Source organism: Camelina sativa, chromosome 5, assembly GCF_030686135.1.
Source record: "Camelina sativa cultivar CO46 ecotype springtype chromosome 5, ASM3068613v1".
Lineage (NCBI taxonomy): Eukaryota > Viridiplantae > Streptophyta > Magnoliopsida > Brassicales > Brassicaceae > Camelina > Camelina sativa.
In genome coordinates, this window is record NC_141884.1 from 5,186,465 (window position 1) to 5,201,453 (window position 14,989).

The following is a 14,989-nucleotide window of genomic DNA, read 5'->3' on the forward strand; positions in this document are numbered from 1 at the left end:
ATATATATACATATGGACCTGTTACAGAAAAAATAGGTTTCGAAGATCATGTGCAAAAGAAGATATCATATCTCTTCTTCTCTGTTTTATTTTTCTACTTACCTCCTTTAAAAAAAAAAAAATAATGGATCCTTGAAATTAAAAATTTATGCATTCTCATAAGGTCCAGACTGTCCCATTTCATAAATTATGCACCCAATTGTAGATGAGAAGCCCCCATCACATTTGCTTCGCACAATTACCTTATGTATTTTTTAATAGATTATTGCTGGATATCTGTCATTGACATTGTGCAACCAACCACTTATTTTGTTATATTTACATGTGTTATTCCTTAACCAAAAGATATAATTTGGTCAACTAATCCGAGTATATGACTATGAGAACTATAATAAGAAACCAGAGAAATATTAACAAATTTTTTTTCAGCAAATATTTACAATTTATGCTCAGGTTTTTCATCCATAATTTATTTAATGTTTTTAATTATTTATATCAGTTTAATAAAATTAATAACAATTTAGTAGTATTTTTTCTTTAATCATTTTGATGAATTTCTCTAATATTTGTGTATCCATTTTGTATCTTTTAGTTATATAGTTTAATGTTTATTTACGATTACTTACTTAAACAAAGGAAAAATATCTTAAAATATTATAAACAAACAAAGAAAATTAGTGTTAATTTCATATCTCATAATCTTGAAATAAACCATAAACTAAACTAAAATTAAATGTGTACTATATAATATTTTTTTATATTAAACGTTTGTAACTTTAATAACATTGAAATTTCACTGATCTAATTAAATGAAGGATACAGCTATAAGATTTATATATAATTTAAATTTATATGAAATTGCATCACCTCATCGGAGAGATAGTCAGCTACAGGATTTATATATCAAAATGTGTTTTGTTCAACTTTTGTTGACGCTATAGCATACTACTCATAATTCAATTTTCAACAGCTCACATTTTAAGTATGTTAGCATACAGAAATTGCGTTTATTAAAAAAATTAATTTATATATTAGTGACGAGATAACTCACTCATTAAACAAAATTGTTACAAGATTATGACATAACTCACTTATTGGGGATTAAGAAAGAGTGGAACCATTGAAAAACCAACGTGTGGGCACATTCTCATCAAAATTTAGTTCACATTTGTTTACATTAAAAAGACATATTAAAATACTAACATATCTTAGATGGAAACACGAATCTCCTCCATCTGATTACGTTGAAAAATAATCTCATTGTTCTACTTCTAACAAAACTTCTCTATTTTAATAAGAAAAAAAAAAATAGAGAAGATCACGTTTTACACGACGAGACGACTTAATATAAGTTGGAGGACAGCTATGTTGAGCCGTGTCATTTTGCATATCGCTATCTATATTTATTTGATTTGGTTATACTCTATATATATGTCACTCATATTAACATCCCATCTTAAATATTAGTATTTATGCAGCGCACATGTCACACAAGTGACACACACAGCTTTGACTACAACTTAGAATAATATGGTTTCATCTAGCTTAGGGTGTGAATTAGTAGTACTCAAATTAATTAGAAGATACAGGGAAGAAATTATTTTCTCTCTAGCTACTATTTGGCAAACCTTTGACGTTATCAATAATGCAAAGTTTAAACGTACACAACATGTATAGCTCTACTTGTCAAACAAAATATAACATGTGAAAAAGGTTACATTTGACAAGTTACACTTACACCGTATTATATAATTTGTACGTCTTAAGTGTTTTCTTATGAATCTGCAAAAAACTACTAACACAATTCAATTTATATTTATTAGTCCGGAGATAACATAAAACTTGACATGACTCCTTAGAAGATTTTCAAATCAAACATTTAAAACGCGTACTCCCTCAGTTTTTTTAGATTTATGTTCTCTTTTATTAATTAGTTCTTGTCTTTTTGTAACCACTACTTTTTTTCCTAATTAATATATGGGACCTTTTTGTAACAACTAACAACACTACTTTTATATATTTCGTATAACTTTTTTATTTCAAGAAATTGTTAATATCACTATTTATTATTGTGATAAATATAATTGTCTTTGTCCATTTATTTGAAATTTCAACCATACAAAACCATTTATTGATCTTTCCGCCATTGATTATGCTTTGAAGTTGAGTACAATCTCTCCCTCCATGGCGTTCATAGTCCATAATAAAAACACATCTACAAGACTACAACACCATATGCCTTTTACACACACTGAATGCGAGGCATGTTATAACATAGCTTTACGTTCGACTTCAAGTGGGAGACGTTGCTTTTACTGATCCAGCCAAACAGAACTGACCATAAAGAATCTCGGAACATGCATGCAGAGTCACCCTCTTCTTTTGCTTTCCCATGTATCCTTTTCTCATAAAATATATGTATCGATTTACATTAGATCATGCACACATGTTACTAACCATGCACCTAATCAAAAGTATCTTTGTTAGCCTTTAAAGTTAAAAAAAAAAACTTTAAACGTTATCTTAAGGACTAAGGAGTTCTTGGTGAATTTATGGTTAGATTATGCAAATAGTTAAAAGAAAGAGTACTACTACTCATCAATACACAACTAATATTGGACCCAATTAATTAAACTTATTGTCATTTAAAACGAAAACTCGACAGAAATAGGTTAATTGCGTCATTACAGTTACGTCTCCGGGGTATTTATGTCAATTATAACATCCCCTTGCAAAAACATAATTACACCTAAGTAAAATTAATAACTCCGCCTTGAGAAAAATAAAAAACTAAAGACGAGACAGAGAGAGAGAGAGAGAGAGAGAGAGAGAGAAAGAGAAACAGAGAGAAACTGAAATGGCCACCATTAGAGTACCAGACCAAGTTCCTTCTCCAGCTCAGGATTCTGAAACTCTCAATCAAGCTTTTCGTGGTACGTACGTTACATTCATAGATTATGAGAAGCATTAAAGCATTTGTGTGTAATTCGATGCTATTCTGAATTCTCTTTTAATCTGTAGGTTGGGGAACAGATGAGAAGGCTGTTATACGAGTTTTAGGACAAAGGAACGAGAGCCAAAGAAGGAAGATCAGAGAAAGTTACAGAGAGGTTTACGGCAAAGATCTTATCAATGATCTCTCTTCTGAATTGTCTGGTGATTTCATGGTAATTTACTGAAACGTTTTTGTATAATCCGTAATCCAAAGAGTTAGATAGAGAGAGAGATTAGAGTTCTAAAAAATGTGATTTGATGATATGAATATGGTTCGTAGAAAGCTGTGGTTTCGTGGGTGTATGATCCAGCAGAGAGAGACGCAAGGCTTGTGAACAAGATTTTGAACAAGGAAAAGAAGAGGAAGAAAGGGGTGGTTGAGAATTTGAAGGTTATTGTAGAGATCTCTTGCACAACTTCTCCAAACCATTTGATTGCTGTGAGAAAAGCTTATTGTTCTCTCTTTGACTCATCTCTTGAAGAGCACATTGCTTCTTCTCTGCCTTTTCCTCTTGCAAAGGTTATTCCTTTTTTCTCGAAATTGGATTTAAAGTTTGGTTTTTTTTTAGGTGCCCTCATGAGAAAAGCTCAAATTTTGATGGGTTTTGATTTGTATGTAAACTACAGTTTTTGGTGACGTTGGCTAGTTCATTCAGATATGGCAAAGATAAGACTGATGCAGAAGTAGCTACTATTGAGGCGGCTATGCTACGTGAAGCGATAGAGAAGAAGCAATTAGATCATGATCATGTACTGTACATATTGGGAACCCGTAGTGTCTACCAGCTCAGAGAGACTTTTGCTGCTTACAAGCAGAGTTATGGGAACACATTTGATAAGGTTCAGATTCATGGTTTGGTTTGGTTTGGTCTCGTATGTGTTTTGTTTTCTTGGATATTTACATGTTTGTGTTTTGTATGGACAGGATGTTGATGGATGTCCGGGAGATGCTGATTTGAGAAGTCTATTGCAGGTGGCAATCTTTTGTATTGATACTCCTGAGAAACACTTTGCAAAGGTGCTAGCTATTACATTGGGCGAGATTATATTCAAAATGATGGTGGTTTGTTCCTCAAGTTTGTGTTTGTTGTTTGGCAGGTTGTAAGAGATTCCATTGAGGGTTTTGGAACAGATGAGGATTCATTGACGAGAGCGATTGTGACGCGTGCAGAGATTGATATGATGAGAGTAAGAGGAGAGTATTTCAATATGTACAACACAAGCATGGATAATGCTATCATTGGTGACATTTCTGGAAATTACAAGGACTTCCTCATCACCTTACTTGGATCCAAAATCTGATCTATTCAGTTTTTATATTCTTTGGCTTTGTCTGTGACTTGTATAATCAAATGCATCGTATTCAAACTCCAAGTTGAATTGTGTTAAAAAATAATCAAAAAATTTCTCTTGATTCTTGAACTTTTAAAATCAAATTAAGTCTATGTTTAGTATTGTTGTTTTTGTAATAATTAACCAAAAACCAAACGAGTCACACACATGATCCACCTCTGCTCTGCTTCATTATGCGCTACAAACCTTTGCACATAATTTGTAGGCACAATTATCTCTACTACATTATTTCCAAAAAGTACATTTTAGTAACATGACATGTTTTTGACAAATATTACATCAAATTGCCATCATAGTTAGTTCAAATTCAAAATATTAAACATCATTAAAGGTACTTTAGACATTTAAATAGATTACAAATTTTTAACATTACTTCCTAGTCAACATATACATAACCATATGCAATCTCTTAGATACATCATTATATGAAATATTTGTTTAACATGTTAGACTAATTAAATATTCTTCTAATAACATATACAACAAGTCATGTTTGTATTTGGTTAATATACCATGTTGATTTAGAAAAAAGTTACATGATTTAATCTTATATTTCTCAAATTATATTAATAAAATCTCGAGCTTTTTGATATCTACCTTACCATATTAATTTTCATTAAGCATTATATTTCACCTCTCATCTTTGTATGAATATATTGTTACGAGAAAAGTAAATTATCATATTATCTATATTATCTTTTTCCGTATATGTAATTATATGAATTTTTTTAAACAAATAAAAATGGTTCAATATTTATGGTAAAAAAATTGTAACGAGTCCAATTACCACTGAATAATATATATTCAACCAAAATTCCGATCAGATTTTTAATATTTATATTTAGGTTTGTACATTTATTTTGTTAAAATGCATAATTTTATATTTAAAACATGATATATTTTTTTTTTTTTATATTTTGTAATTGATAAATTAAATTTTTAGTAGATTTTCGGGTCGAGTTTTTTTTTTTTACTTTTTACTGTAGGGGTTAAAAGAAATATTTCCTTTTCCATACTTTTCGTCCCGAATATAAAAAAAAAAAAAAAAGAAAGAAGAAGAAGCTCTAGGAATCGTCAAGAGTTCTTTAGAAATTTCTTTTTGGCTGGAATTGGTCTACGAGAATTGGTGAGTGCTTCGTTCCTTTCGAAAATTTGCGTTTGATTATATAATACCCAAGTGTTCTTTCTCATGTAAGTCTCGTGTTCTGATGTCGAACTTTTAGGTTTTACAACGAATTTGATTTGTAAATTGATGATTTTTGTGGTTTTGGGTAGCTGGAATTAGGAGGAATCAAGGTGAATTTTTTGAAGCCTGAGGTTAGGTTTGATCTTTAAACTCCTGTGTAAAGATCAAATTGTTTTCAGCCGAGATGGAATCAACCTCTGGTGTTGTGCTGCATCCATTGGCGGCGGGATCGTTCAGATATTTTCCAGGGTCAGTGAATTCAATATATTTACTTTACTTAGTAGGACATCCCAGTCGCTCAGGTCAATCATAAAAGTCTGAATGTTTTTTGTAGGACATCCTCTGGGAAGGAGGGCATGAAAGAAGAGGTTGTGCGACTAGGAGTTGAGCTCTCACTATCTATTGCTGAATCCATGTTCTTGCTGTCTGATGACATTCATACTTTATTATGGTTCTGCTATAAGTTATGGAAAGTTGTGATACCGTACCGGAATCCCGTGTTAGAAAGGCTTCTTCGTGTTATTCACTATATCTACTCAAAAGATATCAAACCGAGGAATGGAGTGTACCGTGATGGTGGCAAATCGCTTCAATGGGAATTGATCAGAAACTCATGGAAGTATTTTTCTGACGGTATCATTGTTTTGCATCGCCTGGATATGCTTCTCAGGACAAAAGATTGCTCCCTTAGTGACCGACTTTTATTTTCGGCCTTTGAAAAGTACAAGCAACAAGTGCTATACAAGTTAGAGGATACATTGAGGTCCGCAAAGGATGTCTCTGTGGCGCATGGGTTTGCCAGGGAGACGTTACAGTCTAACATTTTTGACTTGTGGAAGTCTCTCTTTCATGAAGAAGCAATACCCAAAGTGGTAAGGCTTAGGATTCTTAGCGACCTGTTTACACCTATTTTGGGCAAACCAGTGCACAGCGAGATACAGGCACTCCCCGTATGTTCTCCTCCTTACATTTTAGGGTCAGTAGTACCACTAAACCCTTTGACAGTTTTGTTTACTCACTCACTCGGATCGAAATCCTTCATATTGATTTTTGTTTTTGGTTTTGAAGGAAGGATTTTGCAATGCAAGAACTGACAGAGGAGGTTGTGCGACTAGGAGTTGAGCTCTCACTATTTATCGCTGAATCGATGTTCTTGCTGTGTGATGACATTCGTACTTTATTATGGTTCTGCTATAAGTTATGGAGAGGTGTAATACCGTATCAAAATCCCGTGTTAGAAAGGCTTCTTCGTGTTATTCATTATATCTACACAAAAGATATCAAACCGAGGAATGGAGTGTATCGTGATGGTGGCAAATCGCTTCAATGGGAATTGATCAGAAACACATGGAAGTATTTTTCTGACGGAATCATAGTTTTACATCGCCTGGATATGGTTCTCAGAAGAATAGATAGCTCCTTTGATGACAGACTATTATCACCCGCTATTAAAAAATACAAGCAAGAAGTGCTGAAGAAGCTAGAGGAAAAATTGAGGTCCGCAGAGGATGTTTCAGAGGCGCATGGGTTTGCGAGGGAGACGATAGAGTCTATCATTTTTGACTTGTGGAAATCTCTATTTGATGAAGAAGGTGTACCCAAAGTGGTAAGGACTAGGATTCTTAGCGACCTGTTTACACCTATTTTGGGAAAACCAGTGCACAGCGAGATACAGGCACTCCCCGTATGTTCTCCTTACATTCTAGGGTCAGTAGTACCACTAAACCCCTTTGACAGTTTTGCTTACTCACTCACTCGGGTCAAAAAGCCTTAATATTGACTTTGTTTTTTGTTTTGCAGGAAAGATTTTGCAATGCATGAACTGAAAGAGGAGGTTGTGCGACTAGGAGTTGAGCTCTCACTATCTATTGCTGAATCCATGTTCTTGCTGTCTGATGACATTCATACTTTATTATGGTTCTGCTATAAGTTATGGAAAGGTGTAATACCGTACCGGAATCCCGTGTTAGAAAGGCTTCTTCGTGTTATTCACTATATCTACTCAGAAGATATCAAACCGAGGAACGGAGTGTATCGTGATGGTGGCAAATCGCTTCAATGGGAATTGATCAGAAACTCATGGAAGGATTTTTCTGACGGGATCATTGTTTTGCATCGCCTGGATATGGTTCTCAGAAAAAAAGATAGCTCCTTTGATGACACACTATTATCATCGGCTATTAGAAAATACAAGCAAGAAGTGCTGAAGAAGCTAGAGGATAGTTTAAGGTCCGCTGAGGATGTTTCAGAGGCGCATGGGTTTGCCAGGGAGACGTTAGAGTCTAACATTTTTGACTTGTGGAAATCTCTATTTGATGAAGAACTAACACCCAAAGTGGTCAGGACTAGGATTCTTAGCGACCTGTTTACACCTATTTTGGGCAAACCAGTGCATAGCGAGATACAGGCACTCCCCGTATGTTCTCCTTACATTCTAGGGTTAGTAGTTCCACTAAACCCCTTTGACAGTATTGCTTACTCACTCACTCGGGTCAAAAAGCCTTAATATTGACTTGTTTTTTTTTTTGTTTTGCAGGAAGGGTTTTGCAATGCAGGAACTGAAAGAGGAGGTTGTGCGACTAGGAGTTGAGCTATCACTATTTGTAGCTGAATCGATGTTTTTGCTGTGTGATAACATTCGTATGATGTTACGGTTCTGCTATAGACTATGGAGGGATGCAAAAAGGGACTTGATTGGTGATAGTCCCGTGGTGGAAAGGCTGCTCGGTGTTATTCATTTTGTCTACACAAAAGATATCAAACCGAAGAATGGAGTGTATCAGAATGGTGGCAACAATTCGGCCCATTGGGGATTGATCAGTAGGACGAGTGAGAGTTTTGTCGCTGGATTTAGAGATCTGGATCGCCTTGTCTTGTCTCTCAGAGCAGGAGAAATATGTGGCCGAGAGTTTATGTCTAGTATTGAAAAAGAGGTGAAGAAGGTAGGGGAGAAGTTGTTGTTTGTGAAGGCTGTTTCTGAGGCGAATGGGTTTGCGAGGGATGTGATGGAGTCAAACTTTTTGGACTTATGGAAATCTCTCTTTGACAAAGAAGCCAAGGAAGCAACACTGACTCTGAAAGCGATAAAGAATGGGATCCTTCGTGACTTGTTTCTCCCTCTATATAATGAAGCACCATAGCGACTAGTTTTATTTGGTATTTTTGGCTTTTAGATTTCCCATTTTGCAGAGAACTCAGAACAATCTCATCTAACTTAAGTTACGTATGCACACATTTTTACTCATTTAGTAAATGTATATCTTTCATTTTTACTTATTTCATCTTAATTTCACTTTTTCATTTCACTTAAATTCACAATTATCAAGCTTCAACGTGTGTAGTTAGAACGAGAGAGAGAAACTCCTAAAGACATCAATGCTATAAAACACATTCTTGTCTGTCAAAGTTCTTATGCATTCTTATGTTCTTAAAATTACCAAAGTTCTCCTGCACATTCCAATTGCCCATTCTTGTCAACCAAAGTACCCATGTGCGTGTGATCTGTTCATAAAGACATGATTTCTATCCATATCATCACTAAATCAAATAAAGAAAGCATGAACGAGTGAGGCCTTGAACAAATGCACACGAAGATTGGAAGAGGTTGCTTCCAGTTGTAACTTGTAAGTAACTCTCTATCAAACTTCTCTCTTTGAAGCTCGTTCATCTATGTTTTTCATCCACGCTCTGCACATAGGTGAGTAAGTGTGACTGGTGTTACTCGTGATTTACATTTTTTATATTCAGAAGGAAAAACAAATAGACTTGCCTTTTCTGTTTCTGCAGTCTGAAAAGTGAAAACAGAACCCATACATTAGGGTGTAGTTTCTTGTGGAAACTGGCTCGATGGTCTCATCAGTCATCTCCACTCATGCAACACCAGAGAAGAGTCAGAATACCAAGAGTTTGGATTCAAGATATGATTTGCCAAAAAGATAGCCTCAAAAAAGATATTTCTAATCAACTGTAAGCCATGTGAACTTCTGATCCAACTGATTACACTCAATAGAATCAGGTCAGGTGAGTCAATGTACGCAACATTTAAGCATCGATGCCTTATATCTATTGCATGCATTGTGTTTCCATCATTTTTCTCTGTTGCATATAAACCAGTTTTTAATATTGATGTGTATTGTTTTCCTTCCGCATTGCATCAGCTCTAACATGACCAAAATGTACTCTCACCTCCATTTTCATGACTATGATCAGCCTTTTCTTAACTTACTTCTACAACCTGCTTTAGCTTCACCTCGGTGTGATCCTCATTCAGAACTCTAGGAACAAAAACACAAAAAGAAACATCTTCTCTTATGTTCGTTTCCCATGACCTCATCGTTCTCATCGTACATGTTGTATAACATCATCAATATTAACCGAAACTCCCGGAAACAAATCATATCAGAAGAAAACCAAACTGGGAATCAATAAGAAAACAGAATGTTGTAACTTCGTTTAGCTCTTTACTTGGTCTGTTACTTAATCTATGTTGTGTTTGTTGTTTGCAGGTTAGAACAAGAAGTAAAGAGACAGAGGATTTACGAGTTCTCAAGGCTTAGACCAGCCAAGGTACGTCTCGGTGAGCTTGACCGCTCACTAGAGGTTCCACTATGAACAAAGAACAGATTACACCCTAGAATCACTCACCCGTGCAGAAAGCTTAAACCCTCAAGAAGAAATAAGGAAGATGATGAAGAACTCTCACCAAAACCCAAAACCCTCTCAAACGCTCTCTAGACTAAAGTAACTCTCTTTGTTGTCTTACTCTACTGTCTGATTGTCCTTCCCTTTAAAACCTCCTTGTCCCCTCTGTTAATTCCCGTTTTTACCCTGTAGCAGGTTCTCTTGAGCTCCACGCCGAAGCTTGTCGTAATCTGCTACTCGACAGGATGCAGAGTCCTGTGTTCGTACAAGAGACGTGGACCACTTCATTCTAAACCAACCTCTTAATGGGCTCAACACAGCAAGGCCCATTTCCGGTTTAAGTCCACCAGCCCAAGTCCATAATCGTTTTGACATTCTCCACCTCGATTGTGTATAGGGCACAACCCCGAGAAACTCTACCGTCTCTCCTCCTTCTTCGACATTAACCTGCCGACTCCGACCTCCGACATTCACCTGCCGGATCCACCCTCCGACATTTACCTGCCGGAACCATAGCTCCTCAACCGGAGCCGATTCAGTCTCTGAGCAACCTCAGACGACTCAAAGCTTCTTCAAACTTCCACACCGGTACCGATTTCGTGAGAATATCAGCCGGATTCTCCAAAGTCCCAATCTTAGTCACAACCACTAGTCCATCCGCCACCACGTCTCGAATGAAGTTAAGACGAATAGCCATATGCTTAGTCTTCAAATGGAACACGTTATTCTTCGCCAAGCAGATCGCACTTTGAGAATCACTGCAGGTTTCTACACTCTTTTGAGGAAATCCCAATTCCCTGGTAATTCCCTTTAACCACAACGCTTCTTTCCCTGCTTCTACTAGAGCCATGTACTCAGCTTCTGTTGATGACATAGCTACTACGTTTTGCAGTCCTGAGCGCCAGCTGATTGTGTTTCCTCCTGCCTGAAACACATAACCAGTGATCGAACGACTTCTATCACGGTCAGTTCCATAATCACTGTCGCAGTACCCTTTCACTTTAAATTTCTCAGATTTCTTGAATGTCAGACTCAAGTCTTTAGAGTCTCTTATGTATCTGAGTATCCATTTAACAGCTTCCCAATGTTTTTCATTAGGTGCTCCCATAAAGCGACTGACCATATTGATTGCATAGGCAAGATCTGGGCGAGATCCCACCATCGCGTACATCAAACTCCCAACAGCACTAGAGTAAGGTACGTTCTTCATCCTTGCTGCAGTCTTAGCTTTATCTTCTTCCTTTGTACTGCTTAGCTTAAAATGACAACCGAAAGGTGTTTGAACTGGCATAGACTTGTACATTCTAAATTTCTTAAGAATCTTTTCCAAATAGCCTTGTTTTGACAACTTCAACACACCTTTGCTTCTGTCCCTCGAAATGTCCATGCCTAGTATTCTACTTGCTGCTCCTAGGTCTTTCATTTCGAATTCACTGCTTAGGACTGTCTTTAGTTTGACAATCTCTGACATATCCTCAGCAGCCACCAGCATATCATCTACATAAAGTAGTAGATACACAAAACCATCCTCCTTGTAACACTTGAAGTACACACATGTATCAAACTGACTTCTTGAGTACCCTTGTGACTTCATAAACTGATCAAACCTCAAATTCCACTGTCTTGGAGATTGTTTCAACCCGTACAGAGATCTCTGTAGCAAACACACCTCATTATCACCCTCTGAAAAACCTTCTGGCGGCTCCATAAGTATTCTTTCATCTAACCTTTCATGTAAGAAAGCCGTTTTCACATCTAACTGTTCCAACTCCATATCACGATCCACTACCATTGATAAAAACAGCCTTATAGTGACATGTTTAACCACTGGTGAGAATACCTCATGATAATCAACTCCCTCGATCTGTGAAAAGCCTTTAGCAACCAACCTTGCTTTGAACCTAGGCTCCTCAACCCCTGGAATCCCTGGTTTGAACTTAAATACCCACTTGCAACCGACTGTTCTTTGTTTCTCATCTCTTGAAATAGACTTCCAAGTGTGATTCTTCATATGAGATTCCATCTCCTCTTTCATTGCTTCTATCCATTGCTCTTTGTACGGTCCACTGATAGCTTCTAGATAAGTATTAGGCTCATCATCATCCATCAGTTCCGCATCACTTAGAGCATAAGCAGTTATATCAGCCTCGATATACCTACTTGGCTTCTTGACATTTCTTCTTACTCTATCTCTTGCCAATAGGTAGTTATCAAGAGGTGAATCTGAGACTTCATATTCAGACTCTTCTTCCGAGTCTTCTTCTTCTTCTTCTTGATCAGAAACTTGCGTAGCTCCACCTTCACCAGAAGTTTCTCCTGTAGTACTTGACTCATCGGCATTGTCTTCCTCAGGGAGTTCGAATGTGACTTTCTTTTTCCCTTTTGGATCTGATATCTTGTCTAGCTCAGTAGACTGTTTCCCGATATCCTTGTAGACAATATCCTCACAAAAGATAGTGTCACGACTGACAATGCACCTCTTGTCTTCAAGACTCCAGATTCTATAACCTTTCACACCTTGAGGATAACCCATGAAGACTCCTTTCTTAGCTCTAGGTTTGAGCTTCCCTTGATCAACATGGTAATAGACTAGACATCCAAACCTCCTCATATGTGAATAATCTGGTTCTTTCCCAGACCATACTTCTTCTGGAATTTCAAAATTTAGTGGTGTAGATGGCGTTCTATTGATCATGTACACCACCGTAGATGTAGCTTCAGCCCAGAAGGATTCACCCAATCCAGTCTCAATTAAGAGACTTCTTACTTTCTCCAGTATGGTCCGATTTAACCTCTCAGCGACTCCATTTTGTTGAGGGGTGTACGGACACGTCTTGTGCCTTAGGATCCCATGAAGCTTACAATGGTCATCGAAGGTCTTGTTGCAGTATTCAAGACCATTATCCGTCCTTAAGGCTTTCAACTTCTTTCCACACTGATTCTCAGTGACTGTCTTCCACTCAACAAATCTCTCATAAGCTTCATCCTTAGTCTTGAGAAAACAGACCCATACCTTCCTTGAGAAATCATCAACAAATGACATGTAGTACTGGCACTTAGACAAACTTGGAGTGACATTAGGAGAGCCCCACAAATCCGAATGGACATACTCCAAAGGTTCTTTAGAAGTATGAGTTCCTGTCTTGAATGATTTCCTGTGAGCTTTACCAAGAATGCAACATTCACACTGCTTAAAGTCTTTAAACGTGCTTGAGCTTATTAGCTCCTTCCTTACTAACTGCTGTAGTCCTCTTGCACTCAAATGGCCCAACCTACTGTGCCACAAGTCGGTTGTATTCACTGACTTGACAGCCGCATTAGCCTGCTCCACCTCAGGTTTACCATCTAGGAAGTAAAGAGTGTCCTTGTAATCACCAGCTAACACTTCTCTCTCTTTATAGAAAACTTGCATCCTGAAGTTTCTTGACTGAAACCAACACCCGAGTGTCTCTAATTGTCCCAGAGAGATCAAGTTTCTTCTAGCTGTTGCTGAATACCTGACTTGTGTTAATACAACTGGTGTTCCATTGTAATTAACAATCTTAACTTTCCCAATCGCTGTTACTTCACAGTAGGAATCATTTCCCATTAGAATTCTCCCTCCATCGATTTCTTCCACATCAAACATCAAGTCTTTTCTGAATGTCAGATGGTATGAACATGCTGAATCCAGAATCCACTCTTCTCTAGCAACATTTACCGAGACTGATAGCATCACAGGTTCTGCCCATTCAGCTTTTGCAACACTAGCTTCTCCAACCTCGTGTTTACTATTGTTTGATGACTGCTTCTTTTTCGGACAATCCTTTTTAAAATGTCCTTCTTCTCCACATATCCAACACTCTCTGCTTTTCGGCCTTGACTTAGACCTACTGTTGTTCTGCTTTCCTTTACCTTTCTTCTCTGTTCTTCCTCTTGCCTGAATGACCAACCCTTCACTCTCTGACTGTAGCTTGTATATCCCTTTATCTTTCAGCTCCAACTCAATAGAGTAGGCTGCCCTGATAACTTCCTTTTTGGTGATAGTACTTATTCCACTGCTGTACTTGAGAGTGTGAACCAGGCTTTCAAACTGCTTCGGCAAGCTGTTCATGAGAATTGCAGCATGATCCTCGTCACTCATCTCAACATGAACACTTGACAAATCTGATATCAGCTTGTTAAACACATCTAGGTTCTTGTCCAGATTCTTTGAACTATCCATCTTGAAGCTGTAAAACCTCTGCTTCAAGTAAAACCTCTGCTTCAAGTAAAACCTATGTGGCAGTGTCTTAATTTGATACTCAGATTCCAGTGCATTCCACATGTTGTATGCTGTAGGTTCCTTCATGACCTTTCTCAGAACAATATCGTGTAGGCTCATGCTCAAGAGATTTCTCACCCTTCGATCCTTGTCAAGCAACTTAGGATCAGATCTAACTCGCTCTTCTGCTTGTTGTTCATCTTCCCCTTCCTTGACATTGTCCTTAGCATCTCCAGTTTTTACAAACACCGAGGCTGGTAACAAAGCAGACTCGAGTCCCAAAATATCTAACTGAGCCTGTATCTTATGTTTCCACAAAGCAAAATCTCCTTCTCCATCAAACTTTTCTACTTCAAACCTTCCTTGAGTGGGTTCCATACTCACCTAGTTCTTTTACCAGATAACTAAGTGAATAACTGCCACTACAACCCAGGAAACCCACAAAGTTCTCACCTTTATAGATCTACTACCCAGAAAACCTACAAAGTTCGCACCTTTCTTAGATTTAGTACCTCAGACACGCTTGAGCTGCAACCTGAAGCTCTGATACCACTTGTTGTAACTTCGTTTAG

General features: G+C 37.3%; 2 protein-coding genes across 3 annotated transcripts; both read left to right on the top strand.

Annotated features, from left to right (window-relative positions):
- Nucleotides 1–2,195: 2,195 nt before the first annotated feature.
- LOC104785614 (annexin D3) lies at nt 2,196–4,408 on the top strand. The gene is made up of 6 exons (XM_010510871.3): nt 2,196–2,933; nt 3,022–3,167; nt 3,275–3,514; nt 3,622–3,834; nt 3,920–4,012; nt 4,093–4,408. Exons 1-6 carry the CDS (start codon nt 2,858–2,860, stop codon nt 4,294–4,296), a joined length of 972 nt encoding a protein of 323 aa, XP_010509173.1. The 5' UTR covers nt 2,196–2,857; the 3' UTR covers nt 4,297–4,408.
- Nucleotides 4,409–5,347: 939 nt separating this feature from the next.
- On the top strand, nt 5,348–8,809 carry LOC104785615 (uncharacterized). Of its 2 annotated transcripts, none has more exons than XM_010510872.3 (6): nt 5,348–5,473; nt 5,623–5,782; nt 5,868–6,509; nt 6,602–7,240; nt 7,334–7,972; nt 8,070–8,809. In XM_010510872.3, the coding sequence occupies exons 2-6, from the start codon at nt 5,718–5,720 to the stop codon at nt 8,671–8,673; spliced, it is 2,589 nt and encodes an 862-aa protein (XP_010509174.2). In that variant the 5' UTR covers nt 5,348–5,473; nt 5,623–5,717; the 3' UTR covers nt 8,674–8,809. The 2 variants fall into 2 exon arrangements, with proteins under 2 accessions (XP_010509174.2, XP_010509175.2); XM_010510873.3 differs by having other exon boundaries at nt 5,369–5,538.
- The last annotated feature ends 6,180 nt before the right edge of the window (nt 8,810–14,989 follow it).

Bases quoted from the DNA above. Each gene is read 5' to 3' on its own strand.
- LOC104785615 (XM_010510872.3), top strand. From the start codon at position 5,718: ATGGAATCAACCTCTGGTGTTGTGCTGCATCCATTGGCGGCGGGATCG. The intron at 6,510-6,601 runs GTCAGTAGTACC...TTGGTTTTGAAG, and splicing joins TCTCCTCCTTACATTTTAGG to GAAGGATTTTGCAATGCAAG. The intron at 7,973-8,069 runs GTTAGTAGTTCC...TTTGTTTTGCAG, and splicing joins TGTTCTCCTTACATTCTAGG to GAAGGGTTTTGCAATGCAGG.
- LOC104785614 (XM_010510871.3), top strand. From the start codon at position 2,858: ATGGCCACCATTAGAGTACCAGACCAAGTTCCTTCTCCAGCTCAGGAT. The intron at 3,515-3,621 runs GTTATTCCTTTT...TGTAAACTACAG, and splicing joins TGCCTTTTCCTCTTGCAAAG to TTTTTGGTGACGTTGGCTAG. The intron at 4,013-4,092 runs GTGCTAGCTATT...GTTGTTTGGCAG, and splicing joins CTGAGAAACACTTTGCAAAG to GTTGTAAGAGATTCCATTGA.